We start from the raw sequence: 23,322 nt of genomic DNA on the forward strand, positions 1-23,322 counted from the left end.
ACGAAAGTCAACTTTCAAACTACAATCGTTCAGACTGACAGTGTTTCCTCCATCACTGAATGTTGGAGAAGTTTGCGTATCTCAGGTTTAGTCACTGTAGGGATTTCTCTATTACTCACAGGACAGCAAATGTATTTATTCATCTGTTGGTGTTATCGTGGTGATCTGGGAACAGTGGAATTGCCTGCTGAAGGAATGCTGGAGCTTATCAGGAAGTGCCAGGCGGTCATAGAGGAAGGTGAGAGTCAGAAAAAGGAAAGGTCTAAATGCTGTCTCTTCCTTAATTTATTGCTCCCTCTCCCCACCTCTCCCTTTTTTTCTCCCACCCTTCTTCTACTTTCCCATTCCTCCTTCATTTCAAAAGAAAACATGATACTAAGATGGTATAATGCTCTTTTGCACAGAACATGAAAGTGAACCACTTTCCACACAACTACTAGATAAGTCTTTCAACACAGAATAAAGGGCTTCCAAAGTAATTCATACAAACTATTAAAAAAGATATTTGAGCCATAATATGGTAGACTAACTTTAAAATTTTCCAAAACGCATTAGCAACTGGAAATACCCACATACTATGCAAATATAAAACTATCTTTGGGTCACCAGTCAGTTGTACACAGAAAATTATTTATATAAACTCAATGGTGGTCATAAAGAGTGAGAAACAATAACAGATTTACCACAGACACTGACACTAGGGCATTTAATTTCAAACAAACACATCTATTACATTGCTAGACAGTTATATAGAGTTATTTGTTCAACCACAAAATTAAAATTAAATACACAGTAAACAGTTTTACTATGAAGAACCACAGAGGCCATCCATTATTAAATTGATCGCCTATGGCTTTTTAATTACATACAAGACATTTATGCAGAGATTTAAGCATTATGATATAACAGATTCTCTTTTGGTAAACAAACTTGCTACTAATGGGTCTGCAGTGATGCATATCGAATGCAAATGCAAATTAGTACTTCATGTAATTACTTTTTATGGAAGGAAGAGCAGAGACTAGTGTTTAACTCATAAATCATGGCTTGTGAGAAATAAGCACAAACCACTGCATTGAAACCACAAAATTTAGCTATGCAGAGACTAATATGGCTGTTGTACAGCATAGAAGCACTTGCTTGTATTGTTATGCAATGGGATGTTAACAGATTTAGGAGTTTCAAACTCTCTTTTAAAAAACCTAATTAGTCAATCAGCCATCGGTCGCTTGAACCCTCTTCCCATTAGTATTATAAGTCGAAGCCTGAAGAAAGCACAATACTTCCAGGCTAAAGGGTCCACATGTCAAACACTTTGACCAATCAAATAGTGCATAGTTAATCAGCAGCCAAGTAATTATTACAGTACTTTTGTGTGTGTGTGTGTGTGTGTGTGTGTGTGTCTCTAGGGAGATGTTCCTAGAGGACAGCAGTCTAGCCCTTCATCTCTTCTTTTTATTAATGACTGAAAGAACAAATAAGATCACAATTACTTTGCAGAATTTCAAACAGCTAAGGTAAAAGTGTATCCACTTTATTTTGCAACATGGAAGTAAGCTATTTTCTGTAAATGTTTTATTAGCCTCTACAGGTAAATACTTGTTCCTTTTTTTTTCAAATATTAATTTTAGTTTTGAAAGGCATATACAAAGCTCCAAAATGGTATGATCTCAAGGAGGTCTGGCTCTTGTTAAACAACAGAGTGCTGCTTTCTGTACTACAAACCACACTTAATAAATCTAAGGTGATCTCCACAGTCTTTTTGCTCTCTCTCCTCTGTGACTGCATGCACCAATTTGATCAGACAACCCAGGACAAGTATGCGTACTTAGCTGCAGTGCCCCAATAACTTCAGTACGCAAATTCCACTTCCAGCTTCGCTGTATTAATAAATAATACTTCAGATGTTGCACTTTAAGACTTTTCTGCAGATGTTCTCTGCTCAGTCAGTCATGAGAATTGAAAGGCATGAGATTTACCTTAATTCTCCCACCAGAAATAGAAAACTCACTGAACACTGGGACAGGCTTCCTTCACTGGAAACCAACTTATCACCTGCGTGCAGGTTTGACAGCTGCATCGCTCATAGAGCCTCAAATATCATTCAAGACCAAAACATTGACACTTCAAAAGAAACGTGTGAAAATGAACCTCCGAGTTAATTTGCGACAGCTGAATGTTGAACAATCTGAAGGCATTTATTCACATATCCCCGAATCCCATGCACAGCATTTCCAAAGATGGGATAAATTTCCAGTTATGCAGAAATGTGTGAGATCCAAACTACTACTGTGCACACAATCCTCAGGCTCTGCAGTAATCCTTTGCAACTGTGCATTTTAAATCTTTCATGTCTTTATAAAGCTTCTGAGAATGATTTCAATGTCACCTCGAAGTTATCAACCTAAGAATATTACTTCAAAGACGTAATATTCAGTAAGGTGATTTGTAACTGCACTGCTTCTGTGGTTATGATGGCAAAGACGGTACATCTAAAGCCTCTGCCCTGTATTCATGCTGATCTCAGGTTCAAGAAAGCCAATTCAGTTTAAAAATGTGAAAACACTTCTATAATGAATAAAATATATATGTGTCATTTAATTATATAATACTTCAATAATGAAAGAAATTTATTTCGATATTTTGAACTGCTGTGAAACTAGAAGATTCAAATCAAATTAATGGTTCATTTTACATGTCAAATGAGACATTACAACTTTAATATTATATTGGGTTTACCCTCCACACACACTCAAACAGTATCTGTGCGTGTGCTATTCTCGGATTAAACCAACTAGCTAATTTGCTGATTCTTTGCAATGCCTAAATAATCCAACTCTAATCCTCGTAGTCTCGATTAAACAGTCAAATCTGGAGCTCAGTATCTTTCTGCCTTTTTAATGGACACCTCACTTCAATACTCTCTGATCCAGACACTGCTGGTGTTTCCTCACAGCCTCTGCTCAGTGTATTACCGTTTATCCTAGAAAGTTTTCCTTCCATATTGGTCTCCAAAAGACTGTCAGCATTTAGTTTTCATTCTATACGAAAACTCTTACCTATATTAACATAATTAAAAAAGACTCTAAAGACATATTCATTTATTCAGTGTTATTCATACTTTGTAGTACTTTGTAATTTGTGAGAAGATAAGTTATTTGTAGTTTTTATCTCTTGAAAAATTCCATAAATCTCACATAAAATCCTCAATTCTCAATCATTCCCAGTCTCGTTAGTATTCGGAATCTCTCCAAGGCTGCCATCATGAGAGGCAGCAGGTTAAAGGTGAAACAGTTTAAATGAACATCCATAGGTTTTCATCAAGTGCTCAATTATGTATCACACAGTAATTAGGAGCCTGAATTATCAATAGTGGAGGGAAAAAGCAGACCTGCTCCTGACAGCTCCGGCTATTTTTACACTGATGGAGAGAAGATGAACACCCTGGTGCACCTCCTGTACTGATTATTTCTGAGTGGTGAGCGGGAATGAATGGCTAATGACAGTGACTAGCAGTAATGGATTTGGCACAGGGTATAACAGGACATCTCTTTCATTCACTTTAATGTGTTTTGGGGAGCGACACTCACACATGGTCCCCGGCTTTTATTTTCATAAGTGTTTCCACATATGTCAAGAGCAAACTGGGAATGGAGGGATGCATGGAGTGCTACCTGTATAAATTAGGAACGAAATCGATTTAGGAAAAGATAAAGTAGAAAAATAAATGTTACAGAGATTGCGTTGGTAAAGCTTTGTGATAATGATCTGTGGTTGAGCTCAGAGGACCACGTTACAACATACAAGGGAAATAAAAAAAATATATTTGATGCAAAGCCGGGGATGGTGACAATTGACAACCTGGGCTTAACTGAAAGACACAGGGACTTGGAATAGATGCAAGAATTTGGATTAGATGGAATATAGATAGCCTCAGGCGTGCTGTAATTTACAGACTGTGAGAGTTGTAATGAGCAGAGCGTTCTGGGATAGAAGCTGGTTACTTTTTGCACTGAGGTGTCAAGAAGACATATCCTGCTTTGAGTGAAGACAGATGTTGGTGCACTGGTTTATCTTCATATATAACCATCTGAAACACGCACACACACACACACACACACACAATATGTGTGTCCCTGCAAGTCGTAATGCATACCGCATCACCCCGCTTCCAAACTGCATGCTTGATGTAGCTGATGGGAGCAGCAGCGTGTGAGATATTAGCTCGACATATACCGCAGAGATGCAGCATCACCCCTGGGCTGTCTTAGGAGGATAAAATTATCATAAATTATCATAGAAAGAGTCTATATGCTTAGATTTTAAGAAATAAAAGCAGGGGACACATTCAAATATCTGTATTATGTCTTGCATGGAAAGCACACAGTAGGGCTCCACAAGAAATAAAATGTGCATAAATCCAATACAAATGCAATAACAAGTTACAGCTCTTTAAATGGTCTTCAGAACTTTCAGTAACAACCTGTGGTTGTAATAAGTGTGTTTTCGAAGTCATAGATGAGTGTTTTGTGCTTCAAATTATACTCTGTGGCTCAAAAATGAGTGCTAAAGAAACATCACCTGTGAATTTTCTAGACAACATGTCGCTTTGCTTACAAAGCAAAGACACAGTGGCAAGAAATGTGTTTATGTATGTATATACACACCAAACACATATATGCACATATGTATATATGCATGTATATATTTAATATGTATATATTTAAGAAAAACATGTTGTTATGTTTATTTTTTTGTATATATACATTTATACACACATGCATACATTTATGCATACACACACACACACACTTATATAATACATTTTCTTCTGGGGAAATTATTTTATATAATATAAAAAAAACTAACAAAAAACTTTATTAAATCAAAAATGTGTAATTTATTAATTAAAAATGATCAATTACTCCACTAGAGACAGTCAAACATGATTTTTGTACAGCTCTAGTAGCAGGCACATAATAAACCGAATACTAACACTTTCAAACTCAAACACTACAAGTCCTACAAATGAGAGCCAAAAATAACTCTGTAACAAGCCAAAGAGGATCCACCTTAATGACTAAAGGATTTAAGTGAGAAATCAATGACAGTAATGATCAGTCACTAATGAGGAAAAAAAACACACACTTGCCAAGCGTCAATGAAGGTCACAGAGAGCCAAGCGGCAAGAACCTGAAGTTTAATCACAATACCAGTATACAAATTCAAATGTTACTGTTGTTCTCTTTAAAGAATTTTCCAGTGAAACAAATGCAGGTTAGTGTTACTGAAAATCATGAAGTGAGTATCATTTTTGTTGCCTATAAACAAAGCTATATTTCCTCATTTCCCTTTGTGTTTGTTCAGACTTGGCACAAGATGCATAGCTGCTAAACAATAGGGTTTAAATCTAAATATAGTAAGCTCATTTTAGAGCATTTAATTCTTAACACTGCTAATGAAAGAACATGAAACAAGAGGTCACTGCCTGAGGCTTGGCCCCTGAATCAATCCCCTCCTATTTAGAGCATTACTGCTTGTATGGGGCAATGGCCACTTGGTCAGTGTAACTTTAGAGACCAAATCTAATGTTTGCTTGGATTCGTGGAAGTCACACTCGACTAAACTAAATGTGTTATTCAGGATCAACCCATCCTCCTGGCACCCTTGACTGAATTACAGTATACAATATATTTCCAGTAAATCACAAAGTCTTGAAGTGAGAGCAAATGGAATGGAGAATTAAAACAACAACAACATGCAAATTAAATCTGACTGTGTGCATCTTGTCTTTGAAAGCCCGATGGGAGGATAAAACCAGCGAGACAGAGGGTCTTTACCTCTGAGCTGTCATTATCGTAATGAAGTCTTAGCTCTCCAAAACACTGGTGTGCGCCAATGATCCTAATACTCCCTCTGAAAGTCTATAATTACAGCTTATAATGAGAGCAGCACCAAAATTATTGTTATAGTCAACAGAATGTAAACACAGGTTCAGGACCCTGTCTGAAGTATGAGTATGTAATTATATGTGAAGATGACTGTTCTCAATGGTTATAAATGACTGTGTGCAAGGCGTTTTTTTTTCTCTTTCTTACAGTAATGAGGTTTTGAGGCTGTACATGGCCACAGGAGCTGAAGTAGGCTAGTGCTGATGAGCTGTAAAGTAAAGCTTTCTGTCCTCTAATGGCTGATGGAATGACAGGTGCGCAAAACCTCAGTGACAGCTCACTTCTGATTCTCACTCTTTTTGCAATCTCTCTCCATAACAAGACACAATTTTTTTTTCTTGCTCATATCGGTGTCAGGCTATTTCTCTGAAGAAAGAGGTGTTCTTTCATGGGCAGGAGAGCTATACAACAAACTGTGACCCCAAGGTCACCCATTTTACCCAAAGAAACTCTTGATCAGCAATTGAGGCTTAACAAGAACCTCTCAGTAGGCCAATAGGAAGCTGCCTAATAGCAAGGTAGCAGTACACTAGGTTCCGGCACAAAGTCTCTGTTTCTTACAAATCTTAAAAAGTACTGTTTCCTGATGTACAGTAGTTAGTATTATGGTGTAGAATAATTCAGCAACGTTAACTAATATTTTTCACTAGAATCAAAATTAAGATTCTACCATATGAAGATGATGTTTAAAAATATTTCTTACAGTGTAAAGGGAGAACTCCAGGTAAAATAAGACAATCTGACAGAGAGACAGTCAGACAGTAAGTTGCTGTCACTGCATTTCAGCACTGTATGATTCCTGACCAGCCACATGAGATTACACTGGATTTCAGCAGTGGTAATTACTCTGTCACTTCCTCTACAAAAGCTCAGCTAGCTCTTCAAGATTACTCTTCTCCTGAGTTGCATTAACTGGATTTGCAGGATTCATTTTGTTTCATGTCAATAGTTTTGATGCTCTGCTACAAAAAAAGAAAATAATAATAATAATGAAAATGTCTTACTTTTCTCGTTGGATTGCAAGGTAAGGAGAATCAATATTATATTATATTATATTATATTATCAAGAATATGATTTTGAATTAATTGGTTTGATATAACGATATGCAAGCCCCTTTACAAAACACAATAAAAATTCACTAAAAATGAATTGCACCCGCTGACATTCATTTGCACGAGCTGTCTGCGTTGTTTCAGCATTCACTAAAGGAATTATGCAAATTAGGAAATGGTGCAAAGATGCACCAAATTTTTTTATTGGCCTTAATTTAAATATGCATGGCTTGGTTAAACTGGACTGTATAGGTTGTTAGTGAAAAAGACATACTGTAGGTGTCCCCTCTGAAATATTTCATGCTAAACACCGTTCTGTTTCTAACACTGAGATATTAGTATGAGTGAGAATCTGTGCGTGCCTTCAAGAGTTGACAGGAAGGAGTCTCTGCGTCTGACCTCAGTATCTCTAGAGTCAAGAATTGTTACACAGATTCCTGTAAGACCAGCTAGAGAGGAGCGCAAAAGCATCAACACAACGTCACCCTGCATGAGCTCAGTAGTTATAGGCTAAACTGACACATCGGCACGACAACCTGCCACTACACCACACCAAGTTAAATTGAATGATGAATGGATGCAAAAACACTGGTGATTTAAGCTGCTCTAGGACTTGAATGAATCACAATCTTTTCCAATAAAAAAATTAAATAAATAAAAAAATCACTCGAAAAAAAAAGTCAACACAAAGAAACAAAGGCACGTCAAAAGACAATTGGTTGTACAAGCCATGTAATGTAAAATCCTCTCCAAGAGGATATGTCACATGGATTATGAGTTGGGAAAAGTTGGGAAAGTCACATACTAGTTTTCCCATGACCCCAGACCGAACTGAGCTTGTTCCTCTAGGGACACAGCACTGGGAGAGGGAGACCTCTCATTTCTGTACATGAGACACCCTGATACTCAACACACCCCACATCTCAAACCCTAACCAACATGGCATTAATGGAAAAAATGCCAGTTCTAGCTGCAATGACCCCAAAAAGTATTTGGACACTTTCAGTAAGTCACACTTTAAAACATATGAATGTCATTGCATTAGATAATCTATCATATCAAAATTTATAACATATATATTTCCAGATATTTGCATTTATTTCTCAAGGTGAGTTTTAGTGGATTTATACAATCCTGTCAGGTTCACAAAGGGGCAGTTCATCACATGAAAGTTCCCAAATAACATTTTGTCTCAGTTCACACAAAAGTGCTTTCATCAAGGCATTTTACCTTTGAACCATCACTATTTGCTAAAATAAGAGTCCATAATCACTCTTTCTCTAATGAAAAAGACTGTTTTAACTTGTGAACAGTGTTTTATCAGTGCAGATTCTCTCCTGATTCAGAGGAGAGTCGCTTTCTGAATGAAGAAAGGTGATAGAGTGATAGAGGATGCATATTTTAGCTATAGAAGCATGGTTTTATGTTACAATTAGGGCTGGATCATAATATTTGATTATTCAAATATTTGTTCGGTGGTTTGGCATTCGATTTTTAATTTTGAGATTCTAATAATTTTTTTTTTTTTTTTTTGAGTGAACGTCATGATTCAGTTCATCTGGAAAAGAAGATGGGATCACTTTAAATTGAGTGAGGACAAAACAAAGGCAGTGTCCCATATGTGCAATTTGAAACTGGCCTACCACAACAGCACATCGAGTTTGAAAAATCACCTGTAATTTCTGTAAGTAATATATTGTTGGTGTAAAAAAACCAAGCTGCTTTTATCCGCCACATGTTAATCAGTAATTTTACATGATACAAATGTGCACTTAACTTTCTTGGAAAATACTTGCAAATTCGGCAGCCATGAAAAAAAACATACAATAGCCCAGGCTAATAATAATAATTTTGATATTGTTCTTAACAGACCTGTGTGTTTTGTATCACTAGTGCAGTGTCCGTTCTCGGAGCATATAAACCCTGTCTGCATGAGGCGCACCGCTTCTGGCTCGCCTTTCTCTAGTTTATTAATTCTGTATGTTTCGCGTGTCCATATTGCACCAAAATGCGACACTGCACTCCCTTGGGTCCACAGCAACACAACCGCCACAGGTGAAGTCATTGGATGGATGGTTCTCGACATAATATAAATGCAAACAGAAACAGATACACAGAGATTCCTGCCTTTATTAGAGAGAATAATATGTTCAGCCCCCTCCTTTCGAAGCTTCGAATATTCAGTGTTGATTACTACCGAAGCTTCGAAGCTCGAAAAATGGTATTCAGACCAACCCTAGTTACAATGCCTTAATTATGGATTTGTTTTTTACAAACACATAGCTTTTCACTTCACAAGACATTACTGGAGTTGAGTTGACTACTTGTAGATTAATGTGATTTTTATAAGCTTTTTGATTCATTGGTGTTCTAATAAAGACATCTTTTTTTTTTTAAATACGTATGGGACATTGTAAATCTGTCAACACAAAGTTTTCAGTTGCATTCTAGAGCAGCAGTGTTATGTTAAAGTTGTTGCAAAGTTCTTCTAAATATAAAAACAGAGCAAACAAAACCGGGCATGAAATTGCTTTGTTTTTACCAGTGTCACCAAACGGCCAACAAGGGCTTTTACCCAAAGCCATGCTTTGACTTGTACAAGCTACCAGAGCAATGCAGGATTACAGGAACTTATGATGTTCTTCTGAATTTATTTTATCCCTGCCACCTGGGCTTAACACAGAAACCCTACAATGGTATTTTTCTGCGCTATTTCATTCCAATGGGTTTAGTAAATCCTTGGTTTGCACTTCAAATGTCTGAACTGCAGCTCAAGATTTCACATTCGGTTCAAACTTTTTAACTGATCAAGTTCTCTCAATAAAAATTAAAAAAAATAATTTACTCAAGGAAATACCCGCTGTTAATCCATTTTATATTCTTTTTTGTTCCCTCTTTTCTAGGCACTGCAGAGAAGAGGACGCACCTGCAAAATGTGTTGCATGTGTATGCATGCATAAGAAAACAAAGATCATTAATCTCAGAACCCTCATAAGTCATATCTGTTACTTACAACTGCTAAAGTATTGCTACGTCACTTAGTTCCAAACAATATCAATTGTTTGAACTTTACATACAGAATAATTAAAGGAAAATGACCTTAATGCTTTGGAAAGCATGTCAAATGACTCCATGAGCAGATGACCACACCCAAGTGAAACTAGTCTACTCATGAAGTGTTTAGATAACAGTGTTTTATAAGGGCATGTGACTTAAGGGACATCATGTAGAATTATTAAACGTGTTATTAAGGCATTATATTGTGTTTTTTTATATATTCTTCCGCTTGATTTGTTTCTTACCATTTGGTAAACTATAACCTACATTCCAGTTCACTTTTATCAATAATTATCTAATTATCATATTATGTCTTTTCTTATTCTTGTAGACTGTAAACAACAAACAAAAGACATATGAAATATTATTGTTTATATAACATGTATATAACATGTATACACACACACACACAATTAACTATTTTAGAACACGTTTAAATATGTAAAGTATTACTCAGTACTGTTGGCTTGTATTTTTTTTATTTTTAGCGTTTGACTGTAAAAACAGTCTGAATGAAGCGCTCAAGTAGGCTATACCTATTCATATCTATCCATTATGTAAACACATGGAGTGTTTACATTCCCAGCGCACAGTAATAGTTCATGTAGTGGTGTAGAAACAGCCTACCTGGGATACAGCACAGAAATGATAAGAAAGCCAGGCAGGTGTGAAGTTTCGCGGAAGTTAGCGTCTCCATGGCTCAGCATGTGAAGAGTGTCCGCTCTGCGCGCGCTCGTCAGTATTAACACTGCGCGTGAAGTAGATAACGGTTATCTACAAACAAATCAAAGCGCTAAGGCTCTTTCAAGTGTCCTAAAACTTTGTGCTCTCCTCAAAACAAGCGATGTTCACCGTGGGAAGACTGACGCTACATTCAAAGCTGCAAATCATCTTTGACTCCTCAGAATTCAGTGGCATGAGACTGAACAAGTGTGCGTTTGTTTCTCGGCGAATATCCCCGAAGATTCTCACAGCGTTGGAGTTTCTCGACGCACTCCACAGACAGCGAGAGTGGGGTGAACACTAGCGGTACTTCAGTCCGTGTGTAATGACTGCTCGAGGAGCTGTTGCACCTGCACTCGCGCGGAACGCCCCCTGCGCGCACCGACACGTCATCACTCCAGTTCCAGGTGAACTCCGCGTGAGAACGCACGAGCTACTGAACGCGACCCACCTGCGCTTATTAAATCTACAGTGATTAAAGCAAAGATGTCGATTTGATATAAATTAAATTAATATGAATTCATATCCACTTTAATTACTAAAACATAGGCAGTGTGGAATTTGGATAGATAGATAGATAGATAGATAGATAGATAGATAGATAGATAGATAGATAGATAGATAGATAGATAGATAGATAGATAGATAGATAGATAGATAGATAGATAGATAGATAGATAGATAGATAGGTTGATTGATAGACTGATATTTTGACAAATATAAATTTTTACAAATAACTAGTAAGTTTATGATCATAGGCATAAACTTGTATAATAGGTCACACTTTATTACTTTCATTACATTTTCCATTTACTATCAAGTCATTATCTAAATATTATATAATGCTTTTTAGATCAGTAGTTCATGTACATGCTTATGGTTAATATATGACCATGACTGCAGTCAGAGGTTTCATTTAACTTTTTAAAAGACCGAAGACCAATAAAAATACAGTCAGGCTGCTCTTGTGCTTTTCAGTTAGATGGGAAAACAGCGTGTAGTTCCTTTTATCTCTTGAAATGATAATGCAACAGGACAGGGAGTGGGGCTTGTCGAGGCAGTACAGTGGTCTCAGCCCTCGGAGGTGAATACCTCCTCACTCCTTTTTCTTTAGGATGGCATGTTGCTATGGAAACAGGGCTGAGGTGGATGCAGTCGGACTGCTGGATTATTAGGGGCAGATGAGCTCAGTTCTGTGATTACACCCTGGGCTACTCGGACACGATCATGTGGTTTTGCAGTCAAAGCTAATATCTTAAATGCACTCGAGCACCTTGGGCAAACTGCATCCACAAAAAAATTCAAAGGACAGGGTGAGCTTGGGTGTTTTAGCTGCAACAGCACACTCCTTGACACAGAAGGTCTTTTTTACTTTTTAAACCACTATAAAAATGACACAACAGATCAAAAAACACGCTCTGGAGGCCATTCCCAAGGCACAACTGACCAATTCAGAGCTGTAAAATCAACGAGCAAAGGTCAGTCACTCAGATACACAAGAGAACACATTCAGAGCCACAATCATCTCACAGCTCCCAGACGAGCAAACAGAAAAGATAATGACGTGAACATGACCTGCAGAGTAATTTGGTCCATCATTTATGACCACACACAGCTCAATCATAAAAAACCAGGAGATAAGAATGAGACACAGTGAAGGTTCAGCCTTTTTTATTACCTTTCTTATTTAATTCCACTTGTTGTTGTTTAAAGTTATATAGAATACAGAGTGGTAAGCTATTTTAATTCATTTAATTTGATTTAATTATGTATTAATTACATTTTATAATGTAAATCACAATTATAATTTATAATGTGTTATAAATGTACAATAATAATAATTATAATGTGTTATAAATGTACAATAAAACAATAATAATTATATATATATGTGTGTGTGTCTGTGTATATATATATGTATGTATGTATTTATGTATATATATATATATATATATATATATAATCAAAATAGATTTAAAATTGAGAAAAATAATATAATAATTCAATATTGGCAAATATATATTTTTAAAAACAAATTATTATATTGTCGTACACACAAAATAATAACTAGAATAATAAAATAATAATTATAACAACTTAATCGTAAATATGTTTCTGTCTGATTGAAACATTAGTGGTTTAATGGTATTAAAGTATTAAAAAGTATTATGTTCTTATAGATGCATTTTCTGTATTCATAAGGACACATGTAATATTAGAGCTTTTAGAAAAAGCTAAATAAAGATAAGGAGCACTTATCATGTTCAATAATAATAAGTGTTCTATATTTTAGTCACCATCCACCATTTTTAAACCAGAGATCTCAATCAATAAAGCAAATAATAAATGTTTGGGGTTAGAAAAAGTGTAGCAGCCTCCACTGGGAGTGTTTTTTTCCTGGCCGAGAGAGATACTCATCTCATATGACAGGCTAAGCAAGGAAATTAGACTTTGTGTTTGAATTATTGATTCTCTTAGCGCCAGCACCCAGCTACCTTTGCAACACCACAAAATAAGTTTAATACACAAGCAGTGTTACAAAGAGAACGTGCACTGTGTGTTAAATAAAACACTACACAGTCTTCTGATTTGGGGCAGAATTCACTGCACCAGGGTCAAATTGAACTAAAGTATTGCATGTTTTAAGAATTACAAAATGCACTTTACTTCACTTGTATGACAGATACTTTCACATGCACTACTTAGGCCTATATTTAGTAATCTAATACATGGTTTATTATTCTTGAATGTGACATTATTGGACACATCTTTCAGCCTCTCACAGATATTTACTGCCACCTGCTGGTCATATAGCCGCCCATCTGTGTCTCTGCAGGTATATTTAAGACCTTTTTAAAACCAGGTTAAGAAAATGCAAGGAATAAATGGAAAGGAGCACAACACTTCATTACAATCTTTAAATTTAAATGTCTTGTTGTTTTAACATCACTTCAAAGTAAAAAAAAAAAAAAAATCCAACAGATCTCTATTTCATTTAATAGTCGTTTAAAAATAAAATAATAAGTTAATTATTGCTTGAATACCTAACTTTGGAAATAACATATTATACCATCTGATCACTGTGCAAAAAAGTGTTCTTCGTCACTATTTTATATCTTGTTTAACAGTGAAAATGTCTGAAGTTTATTAAATCAAGATGCAGTTATAGAGGAACAGAATGACATGGAATAAAAGTTCTTGTTTTATGCTTGATTTATTTTGAAAAGTTAGGTGAATTGATGATTAAAACAAGAACAAATATCCAATTAGTTTAGAAAAATCTACTTAATTCAGGGGAAAACAAGTTTTCATACCACACTGACAGATGTTTATTCTTGTTTGAACTTAATTTTGTTAAATTTTTCTGAAAACAAGACTTCATATTCTTATAGTTCAATTTTATAGTAAATGTAGGCCTATCTTAATTTTACATTTGACATGCCATGACTTAATGTGTATATAAGGGACTTCAAGAAACTTTTAATTATAATATTTTAATTCCGAAAGGTCTGCATAAATAAAAACCTAAAATGCATGAATTTAAAATCATAAAGTGAATGAACAGCACGTCATTTCATCGATTTATTTTTTGTCCTTCCAAACATGTAAACAAGACTGTGACCTGGAAACAATCATACATAAAGACACTGTGTGAACTCACAAATAAAAACCAAACATTGATAAACGCTTTATGAAAAACATTCTTTGAATGCTATAAATGGAAATGTTGGAATGCTTGACAATATCAATATATACTCTTAAATATATATATTTAAACTTCTATATAGATAGACTTTATACTTAGATTAATTAAGAGTTCTCATTAAGGATCCCCCCCCCCCCCCCCCCCCCCGAACAGTTCCTGCGTTTGGATCTCGAGAGGTTTAAATAAAGGCAGTTTGCTCCCGTTTACGCTCCCTGATAGAGACAATTACTGCAAAGGAGACTACATGACCCCTTTCGGAACACACTGTGCCTGACATACCACATATATACTTTAAGTTCAAGTTTACATTTCAAAATCCTGGCTTTAAATACCGTATTTTTCGGACTATAAGTCGCACCTGAGTCGCATTAGTCCAAAAATACGTCATGATGAGGAAAAAAACATATATAAGTCACACTGGACTATAAGTCGCATTTGTTTAGAACCAAGAACCAAGAGAAAACATTACTGTCTACACCCACGAGAGGGCGCTCTATGCTGCTTAGTGTAGACTACAGGAGCACTGAGCAGCATAAGAGCGCCATCTCGCGGCTGTAGACGGTAATGTTTTCTATTGGTTAATTTCTCTTGGTTAATTTCTCTCGGTTCAAGTCAAATTCATTTTGATAAATAAGTCGCACCTGACTATAGGTCGTAGGACCAGCCAAACTATGAAAAAAAGTGCAACTTATAGTCTGGAAAATATGGTAGATTCATTGGCAAATGTAATTGGCTACAGTGCATCCTTCTTGTTAAACTTTAACGAATAACCGATCGCAGTCTCTAAACATTCCACTAAAGACCCGGCAGAGAGAAAGTCCAGCTCCACCTCGATGAACTTAATGTAGATGTGTAATCCAGAGAGGATGCCCTCCTTGGTCTGGCCGGTGCAGTTGTCCTGCAGGAACCTGGTTACAGCCGAAGGCTCCCCTCTGGTGTAGTGTTTGCCTGAAGTTTGAAAGTGCTGGAAGAGACACTGCTGTAGCGTCCTTTCCTCTGCAATGCCGAGGTAACTGTAAGTGACTTTGGCTGATGGCCTCTTGTCCTTCTCCAAATTCTCGCAATGGTCCGTCTCCTCTTCTTCCTGTGAGGGGGAAGACTTGTCCTCTGTGCTAGGCGAAGAATTGGATCCACTCATCTCCTCATAGCCTATTGCATACAGGCCATATGTTTTTGGGATGCCCCCTGGCAGAAGGTACTGAGAGCCGTTGCTGCACCCTGCAGCCCTCGTCTGTGCGATCGGGATCCAGTCCACTTCCATGTGGAGCTCCAAACAGCGAGCTTCACTAATAGTGATGTCTAGGAATTTATAATACACATTTTTCCAGTTCATCTTCTGCACCTTGGTCATGATAACCCTGCCCTCGGCCTTCTCAGGGTTGAAGTATTCCCGCAGTCGTTTTCCCAGAGGAACCTGTGAGCTGATTTCTGCATAGTGGTAGCGGATCTCCTCTCGCCACCGCGTGTTGTAGCCCACTCCGAAGATGGCCAGCTTGTTTGACAGGTGGAGACGGGAGAAGTCAGTCCACGTCTGGAAGTGCTCCCATTTGACCTCCACTGATTCCAGGATACGCATTACATTCTGCATCACTTCCTGGCGTCTAAAGAGAGCATGAGGAAATGAGGACCTGGGTGGAAATTGTGTTTAAATAAATGGATAGGGAAAAAGGACATGGGTTCAAACTTACTGAGCGTGCTCAGATGGCTCCAGTCGTATCTGAAGAACTCTGGTTTTTGGAAGCTGGCTGTCCTCTGTGAAAGATAAGATTGTATTTTATGAGATATTTAAAATTATGCACATAGCATTAGACTTTGAGTTGGGGCTGAATTTTCATAGACTGGGGATGATAAATAGGGCCACAGTGAAAATGATGAATCTTTAAAAAAAAAAAAATGTGTATACACACACATATATATATATATATATATATATATATATATATATATACACACATTAATTTTAATAATCAGTACATAGTATTGATATATGGTTTTAAGTTTAAAAAACAAATGTATTCTCTTATGCTGCATTAATTTGATCAAAAATACAGTTATATTGGGTTACCTGATATATATACATATATATGGTTTCCACAAAAATATCAGGTAACAACTACTTTTAACATTGTTAAAAGTAGTTCAAAAGAAATATATATATATATATATATATATATATATATATATATATATATAATGATTTCTTTTTTTCAGGATTTGATGAATATAAAAGGTCTTTTTTTATTTATAGTTCTTGTTAAAATTTAAAAGCCTACACTGTCACTTGTGTATTTACTGAATAAATGTAACTTGTACAGTAGTGTAATAAGTATATACTGTAACTAAATATGTATCATTAAATTATCAGTAAATCTGTGAACCGTTATATGGATATCTGTGGTAGCACATTTTGAGCAGCACTGATGAGGTATGAATCTAAAATCTTTCAGATGCTTGCCCAGATTTTGCACCACTAGTCTACAAGCTCCCCTTTTTAAATGAGGAGGTTACAACAATAGTGACTTTAAACTCATTTACACTGCAGAGAGAGATTTTTGCATTCACCTGTTTCTAGGTCTCCCTCATTGAAGGCAGCAGAAAGGTCCTGATTACACCAGTCTTCCTGAGAGTAGTCCTCCATAGTGCTTCCGTCTGACTCCATCTCCTGGTAGAGCCCGCTGCTGTTGATCAGCACAGGCTGACAGCTTTGAGAGTCCCAGCCGCCCTGCCCGAACACTTTCTCCAGCTGCTCGAAGGAGTAACTGCTCTTCCTCTTCCCAATGCCATGTTCCTTTACCCGGCTATAACAACGTCTCAGCGTCTGCAGATGATGGTCATGTTTATTAAAAACAGCAACACATGCACTCCATATTTGAATCAGTTAAGACGGAAATGGACATCACAAATAATAATAATTAAAAAAAAAAAATGTTTTCCCTGTACTTCCAGCACTTATTGTTAAAAACAGACACTCAACTTTTTTTTTGTTTTCATATATTTTCATATATGAAATAGCATTGTTTCTATAAATGTACACTAAAAATATATTCAAACATCCTACAAATTTGACATTGCTTTTTGCATACTATGTATGTAGCATGGAGGTATGCAAATTCAGACATAGTGAAAGCAGTGTGAATGGTGGGTGGTGTAGTGCAGAAGTTAAAAGATCTAGTTAGTAATCAAAAGGGTGTAGGTTCGAACCCTGAGATAAGAGTTATCATATACAAGAGTTACAATAATATATAATATATGACTGTTGTCGATAGCGTAAGTGATTTCACAGGTAAATGCTGAAGTAAATACATTAATAAGTAAATGCTTCATATATAAAATCTGAAAAATTAAATAATCATAAAATAGTTTTACTTATACAAATAATATAAATAATAATATAAGTAAAATGCTTGAATATGAATTAGATGGTAGCTGTGTATGTATATTATTTCATTGTCATTCAGTGTAACATGTCTAAAAATGAAACAACATCATTCTGACCTGAATGCATATGTGTGACCTGAATGTATGTATGTATGTGTGTGTATATATATATATATATATATATATATATATATATATATATATATATATATATATATATATATATATAGCCTTTTGTTTGGATTTCGCCATTTTACCAAAAACCTCTGTGGAGGTCTACCATAAACTGATCATAACCGACAGTCATGCTTGAGACAAGACAGATCCATGCTTTGTGTTTTGATTTTGACAGCTTCACCAAAGCTCTGTGTAAACTGCCGACTAAACATGACAACAAGCCTCTAAGAATAAGTGAGTGACAGCCATTGGTTTGAATGTTTTATCTAACTGTTACCTTCATCCTCTCTCGACACTGGGATGGGGTCCGTTCGTAACCCAGCTCTGACAGCGCTCTGGACACCCGCTCGTACATCGCGGGTCCCGGCGCCTTGCCAGAAAACACCGTCCCGGCCACCTCCAGCTGCTGCATCCGCGCCTCCGCCAGCCGCTCGTTGCCCCACACGGCGATCAGCGCGTTTGTTTCAGACGGCGTCCATGACATGCCTCGGCAAGCGGTGAAGCTGTTAGAGGCAGAGGCCGATCCACTCCGGCCTGCGCCCCCAGACAGCGAAATCCCGACGTTCAGAGGAGAGAATCTGTTAGGGGTGGAGGGGTTGGAATGGTATTGGTTGCTGTCACTCAGATCCTCGGATTCCGGGGAAGGAACCTCAGTTTTGGGAATCTTCAGCGGCACCGATAGATCAGGAGAACGATCGGCGTTACTGGGGGCCGCCATCTTGCCTCTGTTGCTAAGGGGAGGGGGCAGAGAAGAGTGCGCGCGCTCACTCCAAGCGCGATTGACAGCATCATTTTTGCACCCAATATTATGCTACATATTAAAAATAATTGTTATAAATAATAACACTATATTAAAAAGTATATATTATGGGCGATAATTATGTAAAAAGCAATGTTTCACTTTTGAATAATTTAATACATTTAAATATAATAATACAAATATTTTATTATGTAAAATATAAAAAATGTATATATTTTATAATGAATGAAATTATATTAAATATTATAATTATTATGCAAAAAGTGAAAGCCTATAGTCAAGGGAAAAATCAGGATTAAAACTTACTCGTAAAGTAAGATCTGGGGGATCAAACATTTCGTCAGCAAAGTGAATCGCGCACGTGACTGGACAGAAAGTGAAGCTTCGTTTCAAGTCTCGCTTCGTTTGACATTGGTCGCGTGATTTCTATGTTAACAAGACAAGCTTCGAATCGAGGCTTCATTTGTCACAACTCTTTATTCTCGACACATACAAGCTCCGAAGCCTCCGTTCAAATCTCTCATCACTAGTGCGGAGTGAAAGCCGATTTGTCATCTACAAAAGGTTTTGAAAGTCGAAGAGTCGGTGTTTACTACTGCAAACAAAAGCAACGCCGTGAGAATTCACCTGCTGTTTGAAGCATGTTTCTGAATATAAGACCTGAGTTTGTGAGTGTGACTCGACCCGTAATCGCTCGCCTCGTGTTTCTTTCACTCGTTAGCGGGAAATGTAAATCCTGAACTGGAGTGAAATGGCGAGGGATCACAGATTGTTTTGAGAAAATAACGAAACTCAGTTGGTCGGCTTTCAAAACGAAGTTTCAGACAGGATTTAATCTGTACCTTGCTTGGCGGCCTAAGAAATGTAAGTTTACCAATATAAATATACTACAAACAGATTTGTACAACTACATATAAACAGTATCACTTCCAAAAATCAAAACGGTTGTCATGTGAAAGTTAAATATTATGTAAATATAGATATATATGATAGTTCAGTTACCCATTTAAGTCCAGGTTCAGAAAGTAAAAGTCCTCAGTATTTTGTTCCAGTCACCTGGATATGCTAATTAGCAAAGTTTTTTTTTAGATCGGAGGTAGAACTGATGAATGGAATGGAGTGAGTTGATGAGTGGAATAAACCTAGCAGGACGTTTTTCTTTCTGACCCCTGGAGATTCCACCTCTGTCTCGTGTATTTTATACAAATAAGTATGTATGTAAACATGATCTAATATGACATTATTAGTAATATTTTATTAAAATATTAAAATCAATTAACCTTTTTCTAGATGGTCATTTACTCTGCCATACAAGTACGTTAGGCGTATTTTCCACCACAGCTACAAGGGAAAGTACCATTGCTGACCACTAGGCGGGGTTGCTCTTCCTCGTTACATTCTGCCTTGTGTCAGAGTTTGTTAATGTGGCTGGCAACAGAACAGATTTGGAACACTTTACTTGTGTACACGTGTTCTGTCCACAAGAAATACAACTAAATGCTTAATCGTGGTCAAATTTAAATTCTGTATGTGTTTCTTTAAAAGTAATGGATATAATCATGCCCCTTTCTTGCCCTGTTATTTTACAGACACATTGTTTCTTTAATGTTCGCATAAAAATAACAGCTTTAGAATATGTTTTTCTTCTTTTATGAAGTATAATACAGGATGTCATAGACTGAACCAGTTTTGATGATTTAGTCTGCTGTCTGGCTGCCACAAATGTACATTGAAGAAGAATTTGTTTATATTCATAGCAGCTTGGATTATCTGCATGAATCATGTATTTTATTGTAATGTTGTTGATTTAATAATGCTGTCGAATTATATTTGTGTTGGAAAACAAAAAAATCTTGTCATTCTATAGGGAATCCAGATTAACTGAGCTGCAGCTTCACAGCTGTTCACATGATTTAACAGAGAATCTATTTCAGGTCAAAGGTTATGGCCCGTCCTAAGAATAGTGAACCATCCAGATAAAATTTCCTGTCTATATCTGGGTGTTTTCTGACAGCTTCATTGTGTTCGAGGTCTGCTGAAGGTTAGATGTACTGTGGAGTCAGGAGACAGTATAACCTTTAAAAAAAACCCAAAGATGACAGGCTCCTATGTAATTTATAAAAGTTCCTGTAGGTTAACGCAAAGACTTTCATGAGCTTTTGTCGATGGAACCTGAATCCTAAACTATAGCTGCGCACATGCTGATAAACACGTCAATTCTTTCTCATATAACTTTTATATTACAAAATATAAAAAAATCCTAAGCTAATATTTGCTATTATTTTACAATTTAGGAGCAAACCCATGCTTATGATTCAATTGTGTATGAAGTTAGCCTAAGGTGTTATTTTCTCATCAAGATGCAAGATAAAGAATCCCTCAACCATGATGAATATGAATAATAAAGAGCCACAACCCCCGTATTGTAAAAATTGACTTTGTACTACAACACTGGACATTATATTTGTGAATGCAAATCTAAAATGGGAATCTCTTAGCGTATGCATATTATGCCCCACAGACATGCATTGCCATACCTTTAGCTTAATGAGGGAATGGATGTGTTTGCTCATGATCAGAAGCATGGCCTTCTGATTAGACTCGCTCTAGAGGCATTTCTAAACGCATTGCCGACATTAAGAGGAGAACTTCTTAGTCAGATCACATAGTAACTCACGTCTTCATGAAATCAAGCCAGTACTTTTTTTTTTTTTTATCATCAGCAAAGTCACGAAAGCCCTTTTAAATGGCTGAATGTGAGAGAAATTCTAATGACCCTCCGCAACATTAAGGGGCAGCGAGAAAGCGAAGATAATTACGATTATTATTTCATAATTTAGCATTTTAGCGAAGATGCTGGAAGCATTTAAGTGAATTTGTATCGGAGCGATTGCTTTTAGGATTGGCAAGTCAAAATTCCTTTGCGTTTTATAAAGCTGAAAGTGCTTATTTGCATAATGTCTAATGGGCAGAGATATTTCCGTTTATCCCCTGCAAGCAAAAATACACACATGCATTCACAGTCAATTAGAGCGAATTGTGATTTTTAGCACATTTTGGAGGTGAGGATATTTTGATAAACAACCTCTGCATGACTTTCTGGTTGCCAGGCAGCAATTTTGGATTTTCAGGGTGTCCGCGATGACTGACCCCCTACAGGGTCACAGATGTGTTACTTGTCCAAGATAGTGTCCTCTGCCGGGATTCCTCCTGCGATGCCCTCCCTTGTTTTCACCTCCAAGACATACAAAAACCCAGAGCTCTTACTTGACTTGAGGAGAGTTGTTTCTGGAATGAAATGGGAGATCCGAAGTACAAATTCTGCCAGTGATGCTGATGGAAGATTTGCTGTCTTTTTGTTATGAGTGAGTCGTCGATGATGGGAGCTTTTTACACCCATCTTCAAATTCTGTTTCATCTCATCTCACTCGACTGGCTTTAGATCAGATCATTATCACGGTGGTGTGAATGATCATTAGATTCACTCAGCGGCGCGGCTGATTGCAGCACCTGCAGACTCCAGTTCAGAGAAAAAGCACATTTTGGTTTGGAGGCTTTCATTATGAGGCAGCCTTCTCTCTTTTTTCACCTAAAGCTTCATTAAATCATGCTGAAATACTTAAATATGTGCATTTTTTTTCTTCCATACTCTCTTTGTTATACATAATATAAAAAGGAGCTGAATAGTGTTTTCTTTTTGATTCTCCAAACCATATTTGATTCTTGATTCTATGATGGATTTTCAAGAAAGTTGATGAATATTTTTTTATAATGTACAGCTTGTTTAAGAAATAAAGAGAAATGTATAATTGGATTGATTAAATTGGTTATAAAGAAAGTATTATTGTTTTCTTTGCAGGATCATGGAATTGCTTAGGAGTCCAAATTGTGATGCCATCTCTGACACTGTAATAGGGTTCAACGAGTCGGTGAGTTGTCATGTTCAAGTTAACATATCCGAAAGAGACTGTTCTTGGTTCAGGCATTCAGAAGTCTTCATTTTCCTACATCCATGACTACCTCTATTTCTCACTGAAATGCTCCCACAGTGCTTTAGTTTTTTTTTTTTTTCAGCCATTTTCAGCAACAGCCATTGAGCTGGCTGCTTAACATTTAAATACTTGGCCAGTGTTTGCTGTAGCAGTTTACTGCGCGCTTTCAAAACCCTTCCCACCTGTATAGATCGGCTACAGGAAATTTCAAACATAAGTGTGAGGTAAAATGATGTATATGTTTAGGGCCCTATGATTTCCGTTATGCGGAAGACGCGGAATCCAGCCGTAAAAACGGAATTTTCAGTTTAACATGGAATGTCATGGAATTTGTCAACTTTTCAATGAAATAATCAAAAGTAGGCCATTAAACTTAAATGAAATCATGATATGGACTAGTATCTGTAAACATTAAGGCAGAAAAGTCGATTTGAATTTGAATCCTGCATGTTCTGTGTGTCTCTGTTAATGAATGGCGCAGAAGCGCGCTTTCGTTTATTAACGTTACAGACATATGGAAGCACA

At 36.7% G+C, this 23,322-nt stretch overlaps 2 protein-coding genes across 2 annotated transcripts in view; both read right to left on the reverse strand.

Annotated features, from left to right (window-relative positions):
* The window catches only part of LOC113098151 (endothelial cell-selective adhesion molecule-like), a 30,218-nt gene extending 19,057 nt beyond the window's left edge, over positions 1 to 11,161 (reverse strand). Inside the window, exon 1 of the mRNA XM_026263098.1 lies at positions 10,689 to 11,161. Coding sequence (XP_026118883.1) covers positions 10,689 to 10,758 — 70 coding nt within the window. The 5' untranslated portion in view covers positions 10,759 to 11,161. The remainder of the gene's footprint in view (positions 1 to 10,688) is intronic.
* A 3,946-nt stretch (positions 11,162 to 15,107) lies between these two features.
* On the reverse strand, positions 15,108 to 18,797 carry LOC113098153 (myb/SANT-like DNA-binding domain-containing protein 2). Its single transcript, XM_026263099.1, has 4 exons — positions 18,323 to 18,797; positions 17,053 to 17,308; positions 16,179 to 16,242; positions 15,108 to 16,091 (listed from the first exon to the last, which is right to left on the reverse strand). Exons 1-4 carry the CDS (start codon positions 18,761 to 18,763, stop codon positions 15,224 to 15,226), a joined length of 1,629 nt encoding a protein of 542 aa, XP_026118884.1. The 5' UTR covers positions 18,764 to 18,797; the 3' UTR covers positions 15,108 to 15,223.
* Positions 18,798 to 23,322: the final 4,525 nt, after the last annotated feature.

This window comes from Carassius auratus, unplaced genomic scaffold, assembly GCF_003368295.1.
Source record: "Carassius auratus strain Wakin unplaced genomic scaffold, ASM336829v1 scaf_tig00216425, whole genome shotgun sequence".
NCBI lineage: Eukaryota > Metazoa > Chordata > Actinopteri > Cypriniformes > Cyprinidae > Carassius > Carassius auratus.

Excerpts from the sequence above, each read along its gene's own strand:
- LOC113098153 (XM_026263099.1), bottom strand. The coding sequence starts at position 18,763 with ATGGCGGCCCCCAGTAACGCCGATCGTTCTCCTGATCTATCGGTGCCG. Across the intron at positions 17,309-18,322 it reads AGTGTCGAGAGAGGATGAAG|ACGCTGAGACGTTGTTATAG; the intron begins GTAACAGTTAGA and ends CATCATCTGCAG. Across the intron at positions 16,092-16,178 it reads GAGCCATCTGAGCACGCTCA|ACGCCAGGAAGTGATGCAGA; the intron begins GTAAGTTTGAAC and ends TGCTCTCTTTAG.